The 26,087-nt window shown below is 40.6% G+C and overlaps 3 protein-coding genes across 4 annotated transcripts; all 3 read left to right on the forward strand.

Moving 5' to 3' along the window:
* The first annotated feature begins 3,737 nt into the window (after positions 1-3,737).
* Positions 3,738-11,143, forward strand: im:7147486 (zinc finger protein Xfin). The gene is made up of 2 exons (XM_031298840.2): positions 3,738-3,972; positions 7,542-11,143. The coding sequence occupies exon 2, from the start codon at positions 7,595-7,597 to the stop codon at positions 10,559-10,561; it is 2,967 nt and encodes a 988-aa protein (XP_031154700.1). The 5' UTR covers positions 3,738-3,972; positions 7,542-7,594; the 3' UTR covers positions 10,562-11,143.
* A 2,553-nt stretch (positions 11,144-13,696) lies between these two features.
* Positions 13,697-16,922, forward strand: LOC116049303 (zinc finger protein 27-like). Its single transcript, XM_031298837.2, has 2 exons — positions 13,697-13,998; positions 14,546-16,922. Exon 2 carries the CDS (start codon positions 14,590-14,592, stop codon positions 16,156-16,158), a length of 1,569 nt encoding a protein of 522 aa, XP_031154697.1. The 5' UTR covers positions 13,697-13,998; positions 14,546-14,589; the 3' UTR covers positions 16,159-16,922.
* A 622-nt stretch (positions 16,923-17,544) lies between these two features.
* On the forward strand, positions 17,545-25,512 carry si:dkeyp-84f3.9 (zinc finger protein 62). Of its 2 annotated transcripts, XM_031298834.2 has the most exons (3): positions 17,545-17,843; positions 20,020-20,145; positions 20,770-25,512. In XM_031298834.2, exons 2-3 carry the CDS (start codon positions 20,029-20,031, stop codon positions 24,205-24,207), a joined length of 3,555 nt encoding a protein of 1,184 aa, XP_031154694.1. In that variant the 5' UTR covers positions 17,545-17,843; positions 20,020-20,028; the 3' UTR covers positions 24,208-25,512. The 2 variants fall into 2 exon arrangements, with proteins under 2 accessions (XP_031154694.1, XP_031154695.1); XM_031298835.2 differs by lacking the exon at positions 20,020-20,145.
* Positions 25,513-26,087: the final 575 nt, after the last annotated feature.

Raw genomic sequence — 26,087 nt, forward strand, 5'->3', positions numbered from 1 at the left:
ATGGTCCTCAACTTTAAACCTCTTAATACCTGCCATGTCAGAGGACACGGGAGCCCTGGAGGAGCATGAGATATTGGAGCAGTCTGGGAATGTAAAAAATATGAATGTTGTCTCCATATGCTGAAAATGTAGATAGAGGTCATAAACATGTTCAGCCTGGCTGAGGTGCCATGAGTCAGTTAGCCCTATGCCAAGATCTTAGGAAAGTGATTTAGCCTTCACCTAGTCTCGCTTTGCCAAACCATCCACACGCTGCGGAGCAGAGGAGGGTCTGGCTAGTCCACACAGCATTCCGGGATAGGAGAAAAACGTGCTCTGGTTTATTGGCATTTCTTTAAACCAATCACAATCGTCGTGGGCAGCACTAAGCTCTGCACAGAGCAGCTGTAAAATAGTCGTGCGATAGCTAGCTAGCTGTCTGGATTTACCCTGCAGAGATCTGAGGAGCAGTCAACCATAGTCCTCATAAATCCACCAGAGTTTAAAATTACAACACAAAGAAATCGGAAGAAAATACATGCACGCGGCGGAATTTCCTGCTGCACCGGAGCAATCCCAGAAGTGGAACGTCAAGGATATAGACTAACTTTCACCAAACAAGCAAAACAAGTTCTGCGACATACTAGATCCACATTTCAGAAAGCGAGGGCCACAAAAAAATTATTTCATCCCAGTAGTACCTGCTTTATTCGAGAGGTTGAGGAAGGCAGTGAGGGGATGTGAAGTAGCCCATAGTATGTGCCCTGTCTGCAAAATAGAAAGCAGTTCTAACTTGTACCACATTTGCAAATCCACTGGTCCCCATGCTAAAGAGCTACAGGAGCTGGAGAAAATGTTGTTACTGGATGTGACCGTGTCCTTCTGTGCCTCGGGTTAGTGAAGCAGACCAATAATATTGTTTTCCATGGGGTAAAGCATGAGAACCTGACTTTGGAAAATACCTGGCCATTCAGTGGTCAAACGCATTATTCATGTCGGGGAGGAGATTGAACTACCAGATTGCTACTGATTAATCCATCAACTATTCAAGTTACAGAAACCCATGACCCAGTTCTAGGCCCTGGGCTAAGTTACTGTCCCCAACAAGGCCCTGAGTCTGATGTAGTTCAAGGGGTGTACTTTGCAGTACTGAACATTGCTGACTGGTCAAACAGAAGCCTTGAAACTGCCACACTAACTGCAGTAGTTCCTTCTCTTTATGGTCAACTTTACAGTTGACATGCTAAAATACTTCCTCAAGTCCTTAGAACCTTTCTGCATATGTACTACCTTTCTGTGTCTGACTGCACTGCCTTTTAAGCTGATATGTGAAGGTCATGCTACATGCTATTAGTAATTATGAATTACATAGCACATCCCAACCACTTCTTACCTCTCTAATCAGCCAGAAGAGGGCTCTTAGTCACATGGCTCTCCTTTCCAGTCCTGGAGAGAACAATCTCAATCCTTGGTTTAGTTATATATTGTTCATACTTTGAATCTCAAGGAACAATCTGTTTATTAGTCTATCTACTATGTGTGACATGCTAGCATTATGTTGTATACAATTATATATAGCCGAAGTCAACAACGTCATCTCTACATAAAGATAAACAATACTGGGGTCTGGCTCTCCTCACCACCACAAGAAATACTGAACCTGCTACTGAATGGCGACAACTCTTTCAAAACTTACCCTCAGTCTGGATAAGACCTCAAGATACCTGAACTCCTCCACTTAGGGCAGCTTCTCTTTTTTATTTTTTTTTTTATCTTAGCAGACAGCCAACTGTTTGAATTTAAAGAACCATAGCTTCAGATTGGCTAAGGTTGTCAAGGCTGGGTCCCCAGCTAAGCAAGTGGACAAGTGCCCCAGCTTCTGCTAGCTTAATAAACAGTGCAAAATTAACATTAGTCCAGGGCCATGAGTGTTAGATTTCTTCACGTGTGCTTTAACATGTGCCCTCAAAAACAATAATACATAATAAATCAAATATTATGAGGGGGTAAAAGAAAAAAGGTAATTGACTGAGGTCTGCAGTTGGACCCTCATTAGCATTGGGTGCATACACTGAGAAAAATAAGTAGATGGGTAAGACATCAGGCTAAAATTGTAATAATGCAAAAACATATTCCTGAATGTGTAGGCCTAATGCTCAGTAACAAAAAGTGTGCATTATTTACAGCAGTTTGTGGATGTGTTTTCTTAGGATGGTGAACATAGATTATACAGGGTGTGATTTGCCAGAGGGTTGTGTGGAATTTCCCCCTTTCTGGTCTATATATTCCTGCCTCTGCTAAATTATTTTGTATTATGTCTGTATTATAGCCACTACAGACCCCCGGGATGCCGGCTACCAGCGGCAGTTGTTTAGCCGCCAACAGGTGATGTGAAAGTGCTATGTTTTATGTTGACCCCACGTTGTGCTATTTCATTTAGAGATTATTTTCCACTGAATTTTGGAGTTCATAAATAAGTATTTTGGCATGTCTGGCTGAGTGGCACTATCTATGGTACAAATTGCATCCTGTATACAGCACATGTATATATATATATATATATATATATATATATTGTGACGACCCCTCCCAATCTGCCTGCCTGTCATGTTCTGCTTCTTTGTCTGCAGGTACTGGGAGTGGGCGGGTAGGTGGAGCTGGGAGGGTCGTCTGTACCTGGCCATCAGGGCGTGGCTTACAGAAGGCATAAAAACTGCCCTCTTGGGAGTCTCACTCTCTCTCAGCTGGTCCTACTGCATCCATCCACCATTTTGTTCTTTGTTTGGTTTGTTGCACCTTACAACACACATCCCACCATTCATTACTCATCCACACATGGCAAACGTGACTGATGTCTTCTACACTTACACACCTCACCATTACACTTATGTTGAGTTAAGTTGTGTTATTAGTCTATTTAGTTAAATAAACTACTTTTTGGCTAATCTATGTGTGTGACCTCCCTTTTGTTGCCAGCCTTGAGCCAGACAGTAACAATATATGTATATATATACACTGTATATATACTGTATATATATATGGCATGCCGTTTAGGAAATTATTATATATATGTGAAGTTTGAATATATTGAATGATTCTTATTCTGAATATATTGAATGAAAGTCTGAATATATTGAATAAACGTATATTGAATGAACGTCTGAATATATTGAATGAAAGTCTGAATATATTGAACGTGTTGATGTTAGCCTGATGAAAGGGACCTGCCTGACCAGAGAGGTTCCTTTTTTTCGGTCTTCCACGATGAAAAAATGAATAAACTTCTTCACTGGGAGAACGGTACTGGATACGATTATCATTACCAGTGTTTTGGCCCATACATGCATTCGCCAGTGTGTTAATAATCTCTTTATTGCTCAAAATTGCTGACACTAGATTTCTTGCTTTTTCGCTCATAATGTCACACTTCGGGTAGGATTAATCACAATGAAAACACAAGATGGCGGCAGACAATGACGTCAGATTCCATTTCAACTTTCATTCAATATATTCAGACATTCATTCAATATATTCAGACTTTCATTCAATATATTCATACTAATATATATATATATATATATATATATATATATATATATATATATATATATATATATATATATATATATATATATCATTTGTGTATATAAAATATGCAATTTGTGTATATACCTAACCAACGAAAGCAACAAATACTAGCCAATCAGAAGCAGAGTAGGGTTGTTCATCCTAGAAAACGCATGCGCACCGCCCAGAACTTCTCCTAAAGGGCTTGGGTTAAATGCGCATGCGCGGTTCCGTTCCGCGCCAGCTGCAGCTCTCGACTCGGTGCTCTTCCTCCTGGCACAGCATCATACATTTGTTCCCCTTAGAGCTGAGCGGAGCCGCGTTTCCCTTGAGAGTTTCTGACAGATGTCTGCAGAGCCATTTCGTCTCCTCCTGCTCAGTCATTGTGGCTTCAATTTGAGGAAAACGCTAACGCTCCTGAGGCTGGTGAGTAGGTTAACGTTACACGAAGATAGCAAATCGCTTGGTTGTTGTGCAGAAGCAGCTCCATAGGTCATGGTAGCTAGCTTGCTAGCCTCAGTTATTCTTTTCTCCGGCCTTACCCGGGAACGTGGTCCGGCCACCTCCCCCTGGTTAGCTTTCTAGCAATAGCCTATATTTAAACAAGACCTTGGCATTGTGTATGGTAACGTTAGGTTCAGATGCCAAGCTAGTAAATGTAGCAGATGCTCATGTGAGAAGCTCGTTAGCATCATTAGTAGCTTCCCTCATTGTGCGGTGTTGTGTTCATGTCCACCTTATGTCTTGTGGTTTACATTAACGTTAGCTCGTTGTCATTTGCTTATTCAGATAATGCAAGCCGCAAATAAGTCTCTCCTCACCGTTCATGTCAACTTTAAATGGTCAGATTTAAGGGTTTAAAGCAGAAATCCGGCCGATTTTTACCTGAATCTTGATCGCTAGATGTCACCGAGTACTGTCGATAGGGGAAAAAAAACGACCAAAATCAGTGCTAGCAAACTGGAGTTGCTGCAGCTAATGGCCAGAGCTCCCAGTTAGCTAAAATGCCAGTTGTGGGGGTATGTTCTAAAGAGTGCCTTTGTACCTCTTAACAGACACAAAATGTAATTTAAATTTCTGTGCAACATGAACAGGGCCCTTACGTGACAACAAGATGTGTTTTCAACTCAGACATTGTGAAGAAACCGTTTAAATTCAAAGTTTGTACTGTCACCTACCTCTTTTTCCATCGGTGGCTTCAGCGAAAGCCCAGAAGAGTCGATCACAGAGGTCATGCCTTCGTGACGAAAACTTAAAGTTTATTTCCCCCTCAAAAATAGGTAATTGAGCACTGTAGTGGTTATGACCATATCAGTGACTATAACTACATGGAAACGGTCCAAATGTTGCCTGTGGCCTGCACAGTAATAGCGTTAGGGCTGAACGATTTTTGAAAATAATCTAATTGTGATTTTTTTCACAAATATTTTGATTCGATTATTTTTTTTAAGCTTTGTCTTCTGTATTATTCAACAAAGACAAACAATAAATAATTTTATAGTATGAACAACACACAATTACATACTAGACAGTTAAAAAAGTAAAATTATAGTGTATATATATATATACACACACACACACACACACACACACAACAGTGTATTTTTTTTTTACAGTGCACAGAGGATCTGCGTGCACTTGTTCAGAGAGGGTATCGTTGCATTAGCTAGTTGCTGGTGTTCTTGCCATGGGATTTCCTGTACTAATAAAACCGTTGAAACACCGCGGCCACGCTGCAGTGAAAGCTCCCCGAACGTCATTTATCAGAGTCTGGTTGTTACCCCTCTCAAACATCATTTATCAGAGTCTGGTTGTTACCCCTCTCAGTGGCAGCTCCTCCACTCCATATCTTTATAACGGAGCTAACCGCTAATCAGAGCTAGTTGCCAACCGAGCCTTCAGTTCTGCGTGTCTGTATCCATTAACTGCACATATGGACTCGAACCAGAATAAAACCCTTCATTTTATTAAAATGGCTGTAAAAGTTTTAAACTACAACTCAGAGTTGTTTGAATGACAGAAATCAGCTCAAGGTACAGTGTAGCGTTAGCATGCTAAGTTGATGCTTTCTCTGTGGAGTGCAGACTGATTTGCTCTCGCGAGTCATGTGACCAAATCGCAGCCTTTGCGATTAGGAAATCGCGTTTTAACATATTGCGATATTATCGCAAATGCAATTAATCGTTCAGCCCTAAATAGCATTACTGAAAGCTAGCTCTAGTCTTGCGCTGAAGTCCCGCGGGAATTCAGTTGTTGTAGGAAATGGTAAACAGTAGTGTGCAGATCGGAGCATAGTGTGTGATTAGTGAAGATCGGAGGTGTTCACAAGGGAAGAAGCTTGGAGTAAGAATAACATGTGTTGATCTACTGTGGAAAAGAAATGGTTCACGTTTGTGCCTTTCCAAATTGTGGCAACAGAATGAGAAAATACAAGTACCTAAACTTGTGAAGCGCCCGTCCTTATGTCGGCACCCTTTTATATAGGCTACAGCTATGGCTGACACCCAAACAGACTGTGGGCAGCCTTTTTCATTTTTCACTTGATTTATGTGAAAGTAACAACTGACATTATAAACACACAAAACCAGCCTATATGCAAACGGAAATGATGTAAGTGTTTATTTTAGGGCTGTCAATCGATTAAAAAAATTAATCTAATTAACTACAGACTCTGTGATTAATTAATCGAAATTAATCGCATACATAATTAACGGTGCCTGAACCGATACTTTTTAAGAAAGTAAGAAAAGAAAACAAAGGGTACTAAACAGTTGGTGACATTAAAGAACGGCTTGTTTATTGCTAAGGCCATATGGTCAAAATTAAATGATATATTACACATATACACATATCTGGAACAAACTCCCGGAAAACTGCAGGTCTGCCGCAACTCTGTTCTTTTAAATCAAGGCTGAAGACCTTTATTTTTGATGTTGCCTTTCTTTAATTTCTTATACTACACTGTGGATTTTATTCTCGTATTATTTTATTTTTATATATTTTTATTCGTTTTTAATTGCTCTTTAATGTTTTATGTAACGAACTTTAAATTTCCCTGTTGCTGAAATGTCCTATATAAATTGCCTTGCCTTACAAAGTACAACACCGAAGAGATACAAAAATATGTATTAATTTAATGATTAAATAAGGTAGTGTCTCCAAACTTACCTCAATTATAACTTGTCTCCTGCTAGTTGTACTACAGCACTTAAAAAAAATAAGCATATGCCTATTTTTTTAAATATTTTTGTATCTCTTTTCGGTGTTGTAGTTTGTAGACGGTCCCTAAGCACTTGTCTTGCCGTCGCAACACCGGAACTAAACAGAGCTAAATTAGCACAAATTTTATGCATTTCCTATGCATTTATCTACTGCAGTCAGATTCACTGTGTTCACTCGGAAGGAATCACTTCACGTGGGTAGGCATTTGTAATGACATTTCGAACATGTTAAGAGGCTAAAAGCACGTTTGAAACTTGCACGGTTTCAACCTCCTGGGTGCTAACGCTAGCAGGAGGATAACACGGTGTAGGCAACACCGATTGTTTTCGTTTTTCTTGCTACTGACAGCACTCAACAACAACAGAGCTACATGTTGAAATTGACCTGAATTCTCCTTTTATTATTCTCCTTTTTAAGCATTGTTCCAGCTAGACCATGTTTGTTTAAACCCCATCTAACAATGTTTTGTAGGAATGGCAAATTGTAATGTCTCATCACACAAACTGTCTTGCTCGTCATATAGCTTAATAAAAATTTACATTTTACTATAAAGAACGCAATATGACTCTAGTTTTCCTTTTGTTTTCCATTGATATACATGAGACCATGTTTAAAACGAGTTGTCACATTTAACAGTGAAATGAATGAGAAATTATTTAGACGTATACAGGTATGCCAGTAGAAAGAGTTAACATTTATTTTTGCAACAAATGTACAAAATAATCCATTTTCACTTGGTGATGGCATTTTTGTGTGTGTTGTGTGATTCACAGGAGACTTCCTTGCGTGACCACAACGCCTGGATTGACTTGTTCCTTTGGCTGCCATGATGCTTGGGTTACAGGGAAGTACTTCATCCCCCAAAGTGTATCGTTGTGTGGCATGTTCAGCCACCTTCACTGGATTGGCCTCCTTGCTAGTACATCAGGCAACCCATGCTAATGAACTCGCCAAGGTCCCTGCTCGTCCCCAGCCTAACATCAGCCCACATGAAACACTGTCTGCAAGTATGGACTCATCCAGCGGGCACCCCAGTTCACTGACACTCTTGCCCCAGTGCCCTTCATCATCTTTTTATATTTGTGATTGTGGAGAGGAGTTTCAGGACTTTAGTCTTATGTTGGAGCATAAGCAATTGCATGACTCTCAACCACAGCTAATGCAACCTCTGGATAGTAATAGTGTTCTCTCTAGTGACACAGGGTGTGATAATGTTTTCCCCACCCAGCATGTATCATTCATTCCAACTGTAACCCAGCCTAGTTTGGTCCTTAGTTGCCCCTCTACCTCAAGGTTTCCAGCTGTCGAACTACCCACATTAACGGACCATAAAGCAGATGTAAGCCTGCGGGATAGCATTGCCATAGTAACCACTCCTCAAGGCCAGTGTACACCCCCTCAAGATGACTGTGAGAAACAACTTGAGAACATATTAGCCACAGCAGAGCAAATACCAGAGACTGTAGATGACATGCATTTGCAGGACAAAACAAACTCTGTTCTCGGCAGCGAAAAGGGTGAGAGTTTGCCCAAAAATAACTCCCTAATGAAGTTGCTGGCATCAGCATACATGAAGCGCTTTCCACATCCTCTGTCTCCGACTCAAAATGATAAGCTAGTTATCCCCAAACAAGAAGTTGTCCCTGTTGATATAACACCAGTAGCGAAATCAGAGGCGTCCTCGATCAATGATCTCTCTATTGCACAGTTGAGGCGGCTGCTAGCAAAACCCGGTATAAAGACAAATGCTCCATCCATCAGTAGAATTCTTGAGTCTAGTAAGAAGAAGGTTGTCTGTCTGACTAAGACTTTTTCACCTGTTGTGGTTCTTGAAACCCGTCAAAAGCTCATGGATGCTGGCAGTAATGGCACTTACGGGAGATTTCAATGTGGCCGCTGTCGAAGGGTCTTTCAAAATTTGGACAAACTGACAGAGCATCATTTCTTGCACAAAAAAGAGAGGATCAAATGTTGTCGTCGCTGCAAACAGCTTATCATTGGGCGGCTGCCCTTACCTGACAATCACATATGCCCTCAGTTAGGAAACAAGACCATACAGCCATCAAGCTCTTTTAAAAAAAAGTTACCGTTTGCCCAAAAAATAGTGCCATTCCATAGTCTAAACAATTCAAAAAAAGTTTTCTTTTGTCCATTGTGCAAGCACAGCTACGCACGGAGGTGGAACCTCAAAATGCACAAGTGCCAGGGCCCAGGGTCAGCCCCCTCTCTGCAGGCCAAACCCCTTAATCAGAAAAGGCTAGTATTGAGATCAAACAGTGATGTCAAAGCAGATGCAGAGGTTAAATCTGGATTTCAAAACTCCAAAAGTGTTTCTGTGGGCACTGAAGTTACTAGTCGTATCAAGGTAGAGGTGACCTCTCCAAATTCAGAGCAGTCTGCGGTTTCCCAGTTGGCCTGGACTCATCCAGCAAAAAGCTTCTCACCATTTTACCCCAAATCTACAAAGATGGAGCCAAACACAGACCACTGGGATGCAGCAGCAGTTGATAATGAAGACAGTAATGAAGGGCAGTGGACAATGCCCTTGGATGATGAAATGGAGGTTCTCACCTCTACAGGGAAAGTTGGTAATGACGGAGAGATGAAGAAGTCTGTGTCAGTTGACGATGCAGAGACGGCGCCCCCAAGCCTGCGCTATTTTGTCAGAGATGGTGTAAAACGTTACCCTTGTAAATGGTGTCAGAAAACCTACAGTCGGCCATCTACTTTGAGGCGCCATTTACGCCTGTGTGGCTTTAGGTCGCGTGGACCTGGGATTGTAGCACAGAGTGGTAGTCAGGCTGCCACTCCACTAACTGCCAACAATATGAAACCAATGTTTGCTTGTTTTGTCTGTGGGAAGACCTTTAACCGCAAAGATAACATGATGGTTCACAGAAAGAAATGTCAGTTGCAACAAACAATGACAGGTGGTGGGCAGGTGAATAGAGGGACTTTGCAGCGGAGTACGATGGGCAATGCATCAGACTGTCAAACCAAGGAGGATGATGGAGGCAACTGGGGCATCATGTCACTGCCCTCAGTACTTCCAAGAAGGGTGACGTGTGAATGTGGGGTTGGATTTACATCTCCAAGGCTTCTCCTGGAGCATCTGCAGAAGCATGCACAGGAATCCTACACATGTCCGACTTGTGGAGAGACTGTTAGTTCGTGGGCAGACTACGAAGTTCATCTGCAGATCCACATGCATCCTCATCATCAGCTGCTGAAGGGACTACAACCACAACGATCACAACCTCTCTTACTTCGATTTCAGCAACAGCCCCCTCAGCAGCCACCATCTCCGTTAGTGCATCAGCCTCCACTGAAGCAACCACGCAAAGAACAGCTTCCAAATCCAACAAAGAAGCAGCAGCGGATTGTATGCACACGATGTGGCAACACTTTCTCCTCTCGCTGTTCCCTTCGAAGGCACATATCCTGGAATCGATGCAAAGGTGCACGGGCTACAAATCCCGCCAACCCCACCAACCCACCCAAAACCTATCGCTGTTCCCACTGCAACTCTGACTTCCCGAACACAATTAGTCTTATGTTTCACCAACGGAGTGGGGCTTGCAAGCCAGCCATCAAGCCTGTGCGTTGTCCTGTTTGTCTTCGCTGGTTTGGCACCATGGACGGATTGCAGAAACACTTGCTTACTCACAAACAGTCTGAATCATACCGATGTGATGTCTGTCAGGGTACATACCCAAACCTAAAGTCACTCAAAAACCACCGCAGGAGGATTCATCGCATCATGGCTGGAGACACTAAGCCAAAAACACAATAACAGCTGACTTACTAATGATGCTTAAGTTTTTCTGAAAAATTGGCAACAAGGGAGTGGTGCATTCAAGAATGTGCATTCAGAATGGCCACATTTTATTATAGTTCGTTCTTTCCTATATGTGCCAATTGTAATACTTGTGTTTTTTTTACCCTTATTTTGACACTGTACAGCTCCACATGTTTATTATTTATTTAATTTTAGATTATTTTTGGGCATGTTTAGGCCTTTGACAGGACAGCTGAAGAAATGAAAGGGGAGAGGGAATGACATGCATCAAAGGGCAGCAGGTCGGAGTCGAACCTGGGCCCGCTGCGCCGAGGAGTAAACCTCTATATATGGGCGCCTGCTCTACCAAGTGAACTATCCAGGCGTGTTTATTATTTTGAAAGTAACTTGAGTGTGTAGTAGCTTGCCAATGTTAAAAAAAAAAAAAAAGAAGCTTTTTTGGCTTTATCAATTTCATCAATTTAGTTAAATACCCTCATTAGCCTGTAAATTGAGTATTAGGTAATCAAACTTTTATTACAGACTTTGTAATGTATCCTGTTGTTCATGGTGTTAATAAACATACCCATATATGAAACATGCGTTATATCAATTTGTGTGAATATGGGCTCTAATATCTTAAATACTTTAAAGCGCTGCAAGCCTGGAATACGTCTTTTTTACAGCTATCCATGTTGTATGCCCTAGCTTTCACTCATCATGTGAGTTGCGCATTTTCATTGAATAGAAATGTAAATAAATGAAAAACTTTTTGGACAAGTCCAAGCTCAAAGTTCCAGAAAGTGAAATGTATGTACATGTGGGGGTTTTTTTCCGATAAATGCAGCAGCAATCATGTCTCTATAGTCAAGTCCGGAAACTAGACAATGACATATTTTGATAATTGGGCCTTTATGACAGTATTAATGTACAAGTAAATGTAGGTATTTTGTCTTACCGTTAGATGACTCACTCAGGAGACCACATATAAAGTGTTTAATAAGCAATTTGCTATGTTCATGCTATGTGTAGTTAGAAGGATTTAATTTAGAAGTACTTTACAAGTTCATGGTGTGCATTTTAGAGTTTTTAATAGGGTACATTTGCCACCAGAATATGTGTGGGCAGTATGCAAACTAATCAATGAAATATCGTTTCTCTGTCAAGGCTGGATTACCAACTGGGTAAAGCAGGCAGGAGCCCTATGGCCCCAAAACTCGGGACCCCCAAAAGCTCCAGGCTTACTTTGGTTGTTTTAACTGGGGATTTTCAGGAGTATGTACAATTTAAAGCATAGCATCAACTGACATGGTAAGGGCCTTAAGGTGGCTCATACTTTATTAACTGATCTTGAGCCACTGGTTTGAAGACTATCTTTGTCAATTGTTTCTTTTATTTGTTCAATCTCATTTGGACTTGTATTTTAATCATATTACCACCCAGCATAATGAGTAACAGGGGGCTTTATCACAGCCCCTAGCAGGTTAATTTAGCCATGATTTTAGTAAAAAGTCTGATTTATAAGCAAAATACTCTTTAAATTAGTCCTGGAGTAATAACCAGCAAAAATAAAAGTTCCTGTGTGTTGATTTAAATGAATGATAATTTATTTTCCATCCTAACAAGGAGGCCTTATATAGTTTTCATAAATAAGATTTAGAGGAAACCTTATGAAAAAAAAGGTAAGAAACCTTTTTCAACCTTGGGTGTGGGAAAGTCAGTAAGTGCAAGTAAGTGTATGGATATGTAAAATGTTTGTATTAAACTAAATTCAGTAGGTTTTGGATATAATTTAAATGTAACTACTGTAACCCCTCTAGAGATATTCGTCAGTGCCTCTGAAATGTGACGCGTACCTAGAGTATGCTATACTCAAATTGAAAACGGGGGTCGTCACTGCCTACTTTACGTAAAAGGAGAAGAAACTAGGAAAACTATGCTAAATGTAGAAAAACATCCTCTGAGGGAACTTTAATCCCAGTGTAGCTGTGTGATTTATAAAAGCTGTAGTTCTTTGCTATTCATTTAGTAGGGAAATACAATACAATCAACAAACAACAGTATAACCCCTGACTTTACATTTTCAATTTTATTGAAATAATAAAAAAAAAAATTTATTAATGTATTTTGCATGAAACAAAAGAACTCATCCTAGACTTTAGGAAGTCGTCCCCCCCCACCCTCCCCTTCCCATCTTCTTAAAAGTGGAGACTGTGTGGAAAGAGTTCACAGTTTTAAATTGCTGGTCTACCACTACTCGCTGCTGGCAGCCTTCTACCACTTTTCAGAAGAGAGCATCATCATACTGCCACAGTGGGGTATGCTGGCCCTCTCCACTCTCTCCAGGACTTTGCAAACACCTGCTACCTTTCCAGAGCAAAAAACATTGTTAAAGATAGTTCTCACCCTGGCCACCATCTCTTTGATCTCCAGCCCTCAGGGAGACCGCAGGGCCACCACCAGACTAATGAACAGTTTCTTTCCTAAGGCCATCCAGACTCTCTACACACATAATATCTCTGCACCCCAAATTTCCATTTTTGTTGCATTGTTTATTGTTTTTTTTTACATTAATTTTACTGATCTGTGCAATGTTATATTATTATTAAGAACTGTGCAATATATTTATTTTTTATAACAAACTACCTGCCCTTGTTTTATGATGAATGTTGGTTGTTGAATGAATGTTGTTGTTGTTATGTCATATGGATGTATAAAGATATAGGCTACGTTTCTTTTGGGGAGGGGCACTCGCAATTTCGTTGTGTTCAGTGTAATATAATGACAATAAAGGTGTCCTAAATACGTTTTTGCATTGACAAATAAGCAGTCAGATAAGATACACCTTTATTGAACCACAGCAGGGAAATCGAGTTGTAATAGCCTTTTTCACTCTACCAAACATTTAGCATTTTAGGATACATTTAGGGCCTAGATGTATCCTAAAATGCAAAATGTTTTGCCATACTCTAGTGGCCAGAGCTCAAGGTCCACTTATACGCATGCTCAGGAGCCTTCAACTGTATCACAGTCCTCATTAGCAGGTGGCTCAGCTCATTTTGTGAGTGGCTAATTCCAAGTTTAAGAACTGCCAAGCTCATGTTAGTGTTATTTATTTTTTCTTTGTGTGTAGTGAAGACTAAAAACCAGCCAGTATAACTACCGCAGCAATCACATCAAAGGTGAATCATAAACTCCCGTCGACAGGTGTCAGTATAACGACTCAAAACCCGGACGTTTTGCTTTTCGCGCCATCCGTAGAACAAGAGTGGGGTCTTTCCTCTTGTTTTTTGGTGTGGCTAATGGGCTAACCGCCACCTACTCGTTTAGAATACCGGCAAGTTAGCCCGATTTTGAATGTCCCACAATACGCCAATCGACAAGCTGTTTACATTGTTTTGCAAAGATATACCAGAATATTAAGTGGACGACACGTTGACATCCATGTGAAGGTAAGCTAACGTTATTGTTCATGAGCTAGCTAGTTGAGGCTAACGTTAGCATGGTAGGTTTGCATCAAGGCGAGGGCGCGTTCAATAAAAAAAAACAACGTTATGAATTGTCAAACGTAACCAGCTAACGTCACCTTACTTTTCCAAATATTAAGTAGTATAGAATAGTAGTGTAGTAGATACCCCCCGTCTTAATTAGATGGGTGACTACGGTATGTATTTCACAACCTATGGGATGTATGTAACGTTAACGTCATTGTAAGAAACAATCGTAATTAAAGTATTTGCTCGTCTCTGAAGTTTGGACTTTATTTCAGAGACAAGCAAATGTCCAAAGGAAGCTGTAACGTTAATGTTAAATGATTTTGAAAAACGACAGTCGTCTCTCCTTAGCTTTGAATGCATTTGTACGTAGCGATTAGCATAACTAGTTCATGAGTCAGTAATAATCACCATTAAATGATGAGGTATAACTGAATTTAATATTTGGCCATTGTAGTTATATCCTGTTTATGCTTTCATTAATTCCAAAACCTGTCTCTAACAGGAAAGGTGATCTCAGAGGGCTACACATAAACTGTGAACACAACCATGTATAGCCTGATGATGGAGGGAGGAAAGCAAAGACTGCAAAATGTCCAGGAGGATGGCTTGGGTAGAGATTTGATGGATGCCGGACGGTTTTGCTTCAGCTGTGAGCAGATATTTGCAAATCGTAAATGCCTGGAGGAACACTTTTGTTCTGCTGCAAGTCACATCTGTTCCTGTGGAACTGAATTTGCCGAATACAAGGACATGCTGGAGCACAGCACTACACACGAACCGGGACACCAAGTGCTTGATCATGATACAATAAGAAAGCGCAGAATTGAGAAGCGCATAGAAGAGGAGAAGCAGCTGAAAAGACTACAGACAGGTGAAGTTGTCTGGGAGACACCTAAATTTGACAATGGGCCATCAATTTCTTTGCCAGTGAAACCTATGCTGCAAGCCCCCATTACATCAGAATGTTTCGCACAAGTTCCCAAGCAGTCTGCGCAGATTTCACAAGTGCCTCAGTTGTACAGCTCTATGTCACAAGCATCTTTGCTCCCAAATCCTAAGCCCCATGAAAAAGACATGCAGAATATTTTTGCAGGTGTGGGTGCACCAACAGTGGATCTTTGGACACTTTACCAGCCTGTCGTGTTGTTGCAAACAGTGCGCACATTTAACAAGTCAAAGCCTTACACTTGCGGTAAATGTGGGCAATGTTTTATGACAAAGACCTCTCTCATCTCCCACCACAGCACTCATGTCACAGATAAAGTTTCTGGCTGTATAGGATGTGGGCTGCTGCTCTCCAGCAAGAAGATGGTGCCTCGCTTCCATTTTTGTAAGGCACCCAACACAGCTACCAAATTCAGAATCATCACTGCTAGACCACTGAATTTTAAGAATCGAAATGAAGCCAGCACACACAGGAGTCCAAGTGTTCAGGGGCCTTGTGCCACTTCCTCCCTACAGTTGAAAAGCCAGAATCCCACGGCAGCCAGTGAAGGCAGTCGGGCACCTCTTATGATTTCCAACCTGCAGTTCAAAAATCAGAAGATCTGTACATACAATAAAAGCAATCAGGTGCTTCATGTCTCTCCATCCCTGCAGGCGAAGGGTCAGAATCACAGTGCATACAATAAAACCAGTCGGGGGCTTCCTGTCACACACTCCATGCAGTTGAAGATGGCTACAAAATCTGGATCAGGCGTATCAAGCAAACCAATGCAGACATCCACTGCATCTAATCGGTTCCCATGTCGAGTCTGTTATCTTCCTTTTGAAACAGCTCAGCTGCTACAGAGACACAAGTGTGTCAAAGCACAGGAGTTTATGGCACAGCATGTGCAAGGCAAACAGAACAACAAACTCAAGAGGGTGACCCCGGTGACGAGCCTAAATCCTGTTCAGATGAATGGTGAGAGAAAACTTGGGTTTTCAGCTTCTGATAACATGAAGAAAAACCAAGTCATGGCTGTTGTTCTGGATAAAGGGCAAGGAGCAGCTCCTGTGAATGGGAAAACAGATGTGGATAAGGAAGATGATTGTTACATAGTTGAAAATGGACCAGACAAACCTGCTGAGATGATATACCAAGTAACCTCATCTGTCCCTATTAAGACTTGACAAAACTAGAGAGGCACATCCAATTTGCATGTCACATTTTATCTTAATAATGGACTTTCTGGCTTTCTCCAAACTATTAAAGCTAAATGTAGGATGACTAGTGACAACAACCATGCATCTTAAGCTGGATTTCTTTTGTCAGTACTGTAAACTGTCCCAATATTGGTGCCCCTGCAATTGTTATAGAATGTAAATCAATAGTTAATTATGAAAATGTATGTGCATGGTTTACCCATGTTTGGTGGGATAACCAGGTACTGTCTTATAGGCTAGTGTTTTTTTTTTTTTTGTTTTGTTTTGTTTTTTTAAATGTTTTTAGTATGATTGAATTTGTTGAGTAGGGTTACAGCGTTATACAGGTTTCACAGTATACTGTGGTATGAAAATTGATGGGTTATCATACCGTGTACATTTAATTATCTATGGTATTGAAAATTTATTTTCAGAAAAGATACTTAACACATACTTATTTTTTTTAAACACTTGAAGTTTCAATTATAATAAAGCATTTGTTGAACAAAAAAAAGTGTTTTCATTCTTTTAAGGTTTATTGTAACTAATGATAATAATTGTCTAATACCGTATACCATGACGCCGTGCAACCGTGATATTTTCTAAGACGGTTATCGTACCCTAAAAATCTTATACCGCTGCAACCCTAGTTGTGAGGCTGTGGGAGGTGACACAATACCTTGTGTTCTTACCAGCTTTGTCAGACTTTATGAATACAGTATATGTTGTATTAAACTATATTTTCAAACTCATTGTGTCTGTGTCTTCAGGGGATAATGCAGGATGTTATATTATCAATGGGGTTGTATATTATGATAAATGGACTGAATTAATTGACAGTGTATGATGTGTAACCGTTGTGGTGCCTGACAAGTAAAGTAAATGCAAGTAAGAATATCACAAATGTGTTAGTAAAATAAGCATAAGATGAAGATAGAAGGGTCCAGAGGGCCATTTCAAAGCAAAGACGAGGCGCTGTTGATTTTCCATTTTTTGATGAGGCTAACTGCCATGAGCGGCAAATATCCAAAGTGTGGATGCGGCGTTCAAGTGCTGTTTGTGTGCTTGTAATCGCAATACCTTATGTAAACATCGAAAACTGCAACTTATTGTAGAATAAACAAATAACGGCACATAAATACATTTGGGTGGGTGATATTGCAGATGTGGCACTGAACTAGGAGAAGTGTCAGGCACGTCACCACTACCTGCCAAATTAATGATGCTGGTGTGCATAATTTTTCCAGCTTACAAGCTTCCTGTCCTTAAACGTTATATCTCACCAATACACGTATGACCAAACCCTACCGGCTTTTATTTCGTGTTTGCCACTTTTGAAGTAACTTGTGCAAAACAAGTCATAATTCCCAAATTTCCCACACCACCTGAAGCATCCACCCTGTGTACGCTCACCGTGATTGACACTTTTTCGGGTTGCTTTGTGCGTGGATATCGAGTGGCTCGCTGCTGCAAACATCTCTGAAAAGGAGAGAAAGCCAGTTCTACATTAACAGATCAGCTCCCAGACCAATGCACGCTTATAAAAAGTGCCAAACAGCCACCTAACGACAAAGCACATGCATGCTTTGAGCTAGCAAGTGCTAGGTGCCGTTATTTGATCAGCGGTCAGGTAATGGCTACGCAGAGACCAGCCTTGACTCTCTCCCACGCAGGCAAGCAGTTTGTGTTTACTACCACCCATCACATTTGGTAACTGGTATTGAGAAATGTCAGACTCCTACATAAGCGTTATTGACCACAAAGAAAGTCACATGAGCTGACATCGTAGTTAACGGGTAGGTTCGTGTGGCCTGTAACGTTAATTAACCGGAGCTAGCAATGTGGCCTACCACAAGATAACGCCTATATTGTTAGCCGTGCTGTTCAAAACGATAACGTTAGCTTTTGACAACTGATGATAACTGATATCGTTAGCCGGATGCTAAAGCTGATTGTTTGGTCATATGTGTATTCAATGCATGTTAAATGACCCGTTGGGACACGGTTATCTCTCAGTGGGTTTATGTGTGAATATTGGTAATCACAATCAAAAGCCATTTGTCAATAACGTTACATTAGATGAAATGTGTATAGCAACCACCGTCTATTCTAGACACAACGTTAACGTTACTAGTGTATATCAAATCCACACTTGCATCTAAAGCTTTGCAAACTTAAACACTATACTTTGAGTGTTAGTATGAGCCCCAGGTTCAGAAGTGCCACACTAGCTTTAAAGTAATGTAATGTGTGGTCTGTTATGAACAAAGATGGGTAAAGTATTCACAAGCTTTACTAGAGTAAAAGAAGCCGCATTACTATGTAACACTGCTCCGTTACAAGATAAACTCCTGCATGACGATTTTTTTACTAAAGTAAAAGTACAGAAGTATTATAAGCCAAAATGGTCCAAAAGTGAAAGTATTCAGAATACCCCTTTCCTTAAGTGCTATTTTACTTTGGGTTTTATTATTTCTGATGCCTTAATGTGTAAGCAGCATTTTATTGTTGTAGATGGAGCTCATTTTATATAGTTAATAAACAGTTGGGCAGATTATTCAGTAATGATGCATCGTAATTTATAAGATGCCCATGTCTTTTCAGGAAAAATGTTAATCTGCTAACTGTAACTCATGTAAAAGTAGTAAGTGAAAGTACAATATTCCTTCTCTGAAATGTAGTGAAGCATTTGGTAACCTGAAGTGGAAGTACTCACAGTACCACCTCAGAAATGTATTGAAGTAGATGACTTGAGTAAATTTGAGTGACTTTACACCTCAGGCTATGAAAGATAGGAAGGATTTTCCCAACGCAACAATTTTCTATTTAATGATTCACAAATCTGCTACGTGGCTATCTTTCCGGACACGTTTGATTTGGCAATCACTTACAAAGTGTTCTGTTTTTTGTGGAAAACTTTAAAGTCTGCCAAAGTTAATCGAGCATAAATCTGCACAGTGATTGCTTACAGCAGGCTTCTCTCTGGTCCAGATTTGCATCATGGTTTGATGTAGACACCTGTGCTTGAATTGCTGATGAGAAATATTTGTGTCACATTAGGGTCATTCAATGCCAGAATTCAGAACTTCCCAGTTCAGGTCATGGATTTTACAAATACTTTTTTAGTTATGTACTGTTGAAGATTGCCCCCTTGTGGTTTTCTGTAGGCCTATGTGTATTCCAATTTTTAATTTTTCACCGTATTGAGTTGAAATTTTTATAGTTTGCAACATATGTTCATGTAAATAGTTGTTGCTGAGTGTTTTACAGTAATACAATTAAGAAGATTAGCCTTGAAGAAGAAGCCATATGTATTGAGCTAAGAAACTAAGATTAATATTTGTCTAGACACACACACACACACACACACACACACACACACACACACACACACACAACAAGATAAAATCATTACAAGTTGTAACCTGCAAATGTCCGGAACCCAATGAAAAACAGGCTCAATAGGTGTCACACAGAGATAGAAAACCTTGAAGTCAACATATTACAAATAATCACCTATGAAATAAAACTACTGAATATAATATTACAGCCAGTGAAAAGAACAAACATTTTATTTATGTTTATTTATTTTTATTTTTTTAATGACAGAGTAATATAACATATTTAATCTTTATATACTTGTAATTAATATTAACACTTTCCGATCGTGCAAGCCACTAAGTTATAGCGACCAATGGGCATAGCATGCAGTATTTGCACAACTGTAAGAGCCAGCAATAATAATAATAAGCGAGCCAGTGTGTTACAGGTATTGTGACTTGATTGCTGTAGGAATACACGCTACTGTTTTTATGAGTTACAGCCTCATTGTCACTGTTTAATCCACAGACTCTTGACATGGGGAGTAAAGTGTCCTTCAGCACAGGAAGCAGTGACCAAAATACAGCCTCTGAGTTAACTTCTGTGGCATCGCATCCTCGCAATTCCATTCATGCCCCTTTGGACTGCAAGCAGGTAGTTAGTGAGAGAGACAGATAGACATATCGCCCCAAAAGTTATGCTGTCTATTACAGTATACACAGCACAATTTCTGGAGTAACCTGGTAATGGATTTTTGATGCATTTTCTGTATAAAAACCTTTTAATCCTGAGGGCTTATTTAAGGACGATTGTTCTGTTCCTTTGTTTTGTAATGCTTTTGGATATATAGTGTACATAGACTTTGACTGTTTAAGTGTGCAGTGAATCATTGTGTTGTGTTTATGTTGGTCCTTTGGCATCCAAATAAAAGGGAGGGCAGTTCCTAAAGGCTGGGAATAAACAAATATTCAGATTTAATTATACAGTTTGATTCTATGTTGAGAGATATATTTATTTTTCAAGATATGTTATTTTCTAATTCTTCATGCATTTTCATTAGCATGTGGTCTTCTACTGCACACCTGACTGTTTTAGGATGTAACTGCATAGACTACATATAGACACCATAGAACAAATTATAAGGCATAAACATTTGCTATTATGACCGGGTTTTATTTTGAGTTTTTTGCCTTCTTTATTTTTATACTATTTTAGGAGACTTGTGCAACAATGCCATCACTACATGTGTGACACATGCAGTTTCTCTTCCCCAAACAGATACCTGAAGACAGGAGATGCAGTGAAGAAGACCTGGACTCCAGTTGGGGAGAGGAAATGAAAGCAACAGAACTGACTGAACCTGCACCTGAATCATCGGGGCACGTGGAGTCCGATGGCCGTGTCAACTCTGAAACAGTAGGCGGAACAAACTGTCAACCCAGTGGGCACGTATCCTCACAGGCAGGGATGGAAGCAAAGTGTGAAATGACATCTGCAAGCGTGTGCAGCTCTACAACAGACAGCCGTGGACAGCCTGTGGCGGTCCGCAGGAGACCCGGGCGCCCACGTAAAAGAAAACACTTGTTGACTAAAGACAAAAAAGACCCAGATTCTGCTGGTTCTGACGCAGTTCAACATAAGGAGATCAGCACGACAATACCTTTGCCAACATGCTTAGAGAACCACAACCGAGATGATGTGCCTAACGCCATAGACGTTCCGTTAATCAATAATACACCCCATAATGAGAAGTCTGGTCCTCATACTGTCTCTGATGGTAAAGTAGAAGACAGTGTCCCTGTGCTGCCAAAAAGAAGAAGAGGAAGGCCAAATAAAGCACAAATCGCAGCTTTTAAAGCTATGGTTGCTGAGGCTGCTGCCAGAGCTCCCGCTGCCTCTGCTAATGCTAATAATGTTAGCGGTCCTGCACGGAGACTAAGGAGTAGAGGTGAACAACACCCTTCGACACCAGATGGAAAGCCTGAATCTGATAGCAAGGTCCACCCCAAGCAGACTGAAGTGACTCCTACAGAAAGCAGTAATACGTTAAACTTTCAAGGTATTAAAAGAAGAAGCGCTAAAGTGGCTTATCAGCAAGTTCCTGCTAAAGTGTCCAGACTTGATGTTTCCCAGGATGCCTCATCACTATTAAGCAACGACACAGGCTGTGGGGAGAGAGCAGAGACCGATGAACAGATGGAATTTAACACTGACAAACAAGAGACTGATACAGATGGAAAGAGCTGTCAACTCTGCCCACAGTCTCAAGAAGGACATGTTAATACTTCTGAGAGTTTGAACAGTCTAAACTTGGTAATTCCTACTGAGTGTTATAACCCCAAAATACAACAGTCAGATGACACGAATGGCAGCGGGGAGTCGCAATCAAACAGCAGTCTTGAATCCCCAAAGAATGCAAACCTGCAGAATACGGAGCCCTCTAGCACAGATGTCATAACCTTCTCTGAACTATCACCTAAACCTGTTGGATTCCCCCCCGCTGTGAAAGCTGAGAATATCGAGATGGAGCTGGATCATTTAAATCCTGGGTCAGAGTCAAATAGTCCTACTTTACAAAGCAATGCCAACACTTCAGTTAACGCTGGGGCTTCAAACAGTCAGCGAAATACTTTCAGGCGCAAGAAAGGTGGCAAGAGAAGGAGGAGAAAAAGTAATGTTTTGTTACAGAGAGAGCAACTTGAAGGCAGTAATGACATTGAACAAAATACAGACTGCGGTGACGGGGATAAAGAGGCCTGCTCAAATTTCAGCTACACTAAAAAAGGGGGCAAAACTCTGTTGCAATGTGGTTATTGTAGTCAAACCTTTAAATTTCTCTCTCAGTTCATCATCCATCAACGCGTTCATACGGGAGAACGACCTTTCAAATGCCCTGAATGTGGCAGAGGTTTTAGCAAAAATTCCAACTTAAATCTTCATCTCAAGACGCACAAAAAGAGCAACATATATAAAAAATGTCCATTTTGCAAGATCAAATTCTCTTGCTCGGAATATGCCTCTCATATGAAGATACACGCACACCTGCTGGACCAGGACTCTGAGGACAGCAAATCGGAAAAACACAGTAGAGGGAATGACCATGAAAACAGTCAGGACCTTCGTAGACCAGTTTCCCCAGTCAAGAGAGAAAGAAAAGTGTGCCAGTACTGTGGTAAAACATTCCCGTTTCAGTCTGCCCTCATAAGACACGTGCGTGTCCACACTGGAGAGAAGCCCTATAAATGTGATATATGTGGCAAAGCTTTCGGTCAGGCCTATTTCCTCCGTGTTCACGAGCTGACGCACTGGTCGGTAAAGCGCTACAACTGCACACGCTGTGACAAATCATTCACTCATTATAGCAATGCAAAAAATCACAGTTGTAGACCTTCGGGAACCGGTGACGATTTACAACCCAACAGACGTGTAAAGCCTTCACTAACGTACACGTGCCACATCTGCAAGAATGTTTTTGACCATCTGCAGGAGTTCAACAGCCACATGAGAGCCCACACCGGCGCAAAGCTTTATCGCTGCTTATATTGTGACAAGCTGTTTGGTGTGCTGTCTGAGTTTAGCACCCATCGCAGTCAGTGCAGTGGAGAGGATAAGGCCTCCAGCTCTGCAATAAAAGAGGAAGAGACAATGGCATTAATACAGTACACAGTGCCTGCACTTAGGTGTTCATCTGGACACAATCCAGCTTCTCCTCTCACAGGAGCAAATTGTGAAACGCAGAAAAAACCATCACAGACGAGCCACAAGAAACGCTTCGCTAACTTAAAGAAACCGTTCCAGTCAACAGTCATACCAGCTCACCATCTCTCACACATTGTGTCAAAGTTAAACAAACTAGATAACCGCTCAGACCCCAGGAAATATTTATGTCCAAGCTGTGGCCGACTGTTCAGACACATGGGCAGACTCCGAGCCCACATGCTTACCCATGCCCCAGGTCAAAGTTACACCTGTGGCTGTTGCGGCAAGACTCTAGAAAACTGGAAAAAACTGTGGCACCATCAGAGAACCCACCGACAGAGACGCGGCCGCTTCACTTGTCCTCAGTGCGGGCAAGGTTTTCGGTTCGTGGAGCCGTATAAAAAACACATGAGCGAGCACCCAGAGTTCCAGTGGATTCAGGTCAGGCCCAAAAAGGTGTTTCTGCCTTATAAATGTGAGCAGTGCAGGTGCAGCTTTCAGACTCTAGATTTGCTGTTCAGTCACCAGCTTTGCCATTCCTCAACGCACAAGGACTCTGATTTCGATATATCTATGGATGATCCTGTTACACAGTCAAACAAGAAAATGTTTAGCCCTCCCACAAACAACCACATAGCTAAATTATGTCCAGATCCAGAGGAAAACCTGTCTCCTCTGGGCTCCTTATCCACATGTCCAGACCCAGTAACTCCAGAGTCGCCTCTAACCCCCATGTTTTCCTTTGTCCAGAGTACGGGTCTTGATTTGGGTAAAACTTCCCAGCATCCCAGCAGCACACATTCGATCCAAGATAGAGAAACCAGTCAAGACAGAATAGATGAAAATGCACCTGGAAAACCTTTTACTCCTTTGGGAACTGTGAAAAGACAAGTGAGTGCCAGAATGTCAAATGAAGGATCTGCAAATGGTGTTAAGTGTGCTGTGTGTGGTGATGCATATGCTGCCATTTCAGACCTTTATCATCATTATTTGCAGCATGCTAGAGGCCAGTTGTAATAACCTAAACGGAGATAAGCTGCCAATTCAGGGGGGTTCCTGTAGTCCTAGATTATAAAATGTAGAAACATTGTCAGTTACACACCTGGTAAAGTTATGGGAAATGGAATGCATCAAAAAGGAGTTGGAAGATTTGTTTATAATCATGTAGTAAACCTGTCATGCCTGACAGTTAAAAGATTCTGAAATATACACACTAAATGTACAAAATAAAAGGTACACTTTCTGTTTTCATGTAGTGCATCAGGAATCTTCAGGTAGAAGTCACTAGGCTAGTGACTAGCCTTTCTTTAGTTTCTCGAATTAAATTTCTGTCCATCAAAAAGAACAGAAGAGATGCCGACAAAAGAGAACATGTGACAAAGACGCCGGAAGCAGCCCTGGGATATATAATAATATATTGAGCTTTTCAACATAATAAGCATTTGAAAACAGAACATGTACTCTATGTAAATGGATGATTATGGAAAACATTAATTTCCATTCATAACCACTGAAGCATTTTAAACCCTTACTTATTGCTGTTGCCCTGCAACCTCCTGGTATCTTTAATTCAGAACTTGGAAAAGTACCCTGCACTGATCAGAGGGGTAGACGTCACACTAAAGTCATTTCTGAACTCCTTATTGCTGTGGAATTTTTGTTTGACAGACCTGACTAAGAACTTGTTTCATTTTTTATTTTATAAGACATCGTCAATTAATAGAACCACCAATTATTGAATAGAAGATGTATAGTTTTACAAATTTCAAACACCTCATCACATGCATTCACTTTGTGACCACTATGAATTTAATATCAAACGTGCACATTTTAAATCACGCAGGTCGCTTTTGACTTCTACAAGTGAAGGTGTTACTCAAATTGTTTAAGTGATGTTTATGGATTTAAAAAAAAAAATACAGTTTTGTTCTGGTCTCCAACAAGGACATGTATCAGCATTTTGTATTTACATTAAAAGTGAATATCAGCTTTACTCATGCACATGTTTGTTAAAGAATGTGTTCTATTGTGGACTTGTAACATGATGGCTGAAATCAAGAGATGCTACATTTTCTAGATAATACACTAACAAACGCACATTCCACACCTGAAGCCATGTGCAACGGAAGTGCTGTGGATCATTCATTATTTTTTACTGCCTTTGAAAAACTACATTACGTGCTTCAGTGTCAGGCTTGAGTTTTGTTTGAATCATGAAAAGCACATTTCAAAAGATGTTTCCCGGATGGACACCCTGCTTTGGTGAATATTATTTAATGCCATAGTTGGTCCTAAAACCAATAAAGGTAATTTTTGTATTGATATGCGATCATGTCTGTCATTTTTAGTTTAGAATCTACACATCCTATGTTTATTATAACCATGAGATCCTTGGATCCTAAATATTAGGTTAAGTTGAAGGTTAAGCCTCAAATATCTTTTAGAAGTAACTTGTGAATCAACGTTATGAATGATTCTTGATCGAGTGATTCTTCCCCATTTTTTTTGTACTGCATGACAAATTGGTCTCAGGCAGGTAAAACAGCCTTAAGACCACTTTAATCGTTATTTAAAACAGCCCTTAAGATCCATGACAAAAGAACACGTTTATATATCACCACTGTCAAATACTCACCAAGTACAGTATTTGTGCGTGCGTGCGTATGTGTGGTTAGGATTTTTATTGCACGCTTTGCACATACATGGGAATGGGTGGAGGGATTGGTTTTAGGTTGTGGGAATGAATTTGATTGATGCAACTTAGCAAATATTTGCGTATTATTCTAAATTAGGTGTGAATGTGTTTGTCAAATTGTATATTCTGATGTTTTGTTCTTCACTTGCATTGAATATTTATTGTTTTCCTACCTGCCCAGGGACTACAGGTGGAAAATAGT

The sequence above is a fragment of the Sander lucioperca genome, chromosome 10 (genome assembly GCF_008315115.2).
Source record: "Sander lucioperca isolate FBNREF2018 chromosome 10, SLUC_FBN_1.2, whole genome shotgun sequence".
Taxonomy (NCBI): Eukaryota; Metazoa; Chordata; class Actinopteri; order Perciformes; family Percidae; genus Sander; species Sander lucioperca.

Excerpts from the sequence above, each read along its gene's own strand:
- im:7147486 (XM_031298840.2), top strand. The coding sequence starts at position 7,595 with ATGATGCTTGGGTTACAGGGAAGTACTTCATCCCCCAAAGTGTATCGT.
- LOC116049303 (XM_031298837.2), top strand. The coding sequence starts at position 14,590 with ATGTATAGCCTGATGATGGAGGGAGGAAAGCAAAGACTGCAAAATGTC.
- si:dkeyp-84f3.9 (XM_031298834.2), top strand. The coding sequence starts at position 20,029 with ATGGGGAGTAAAGTGTCCTTCAGCACAGGAAGCAGTGACCAAAATACA. Across the intron at positions 20,146-20,769 it reads CCCCTTTGGACTGCAAGCAG|ATACCTGAAGACAGGAGATG; the intron begins GTAGTTAGTGAG and ends TTCCCCAAACAG.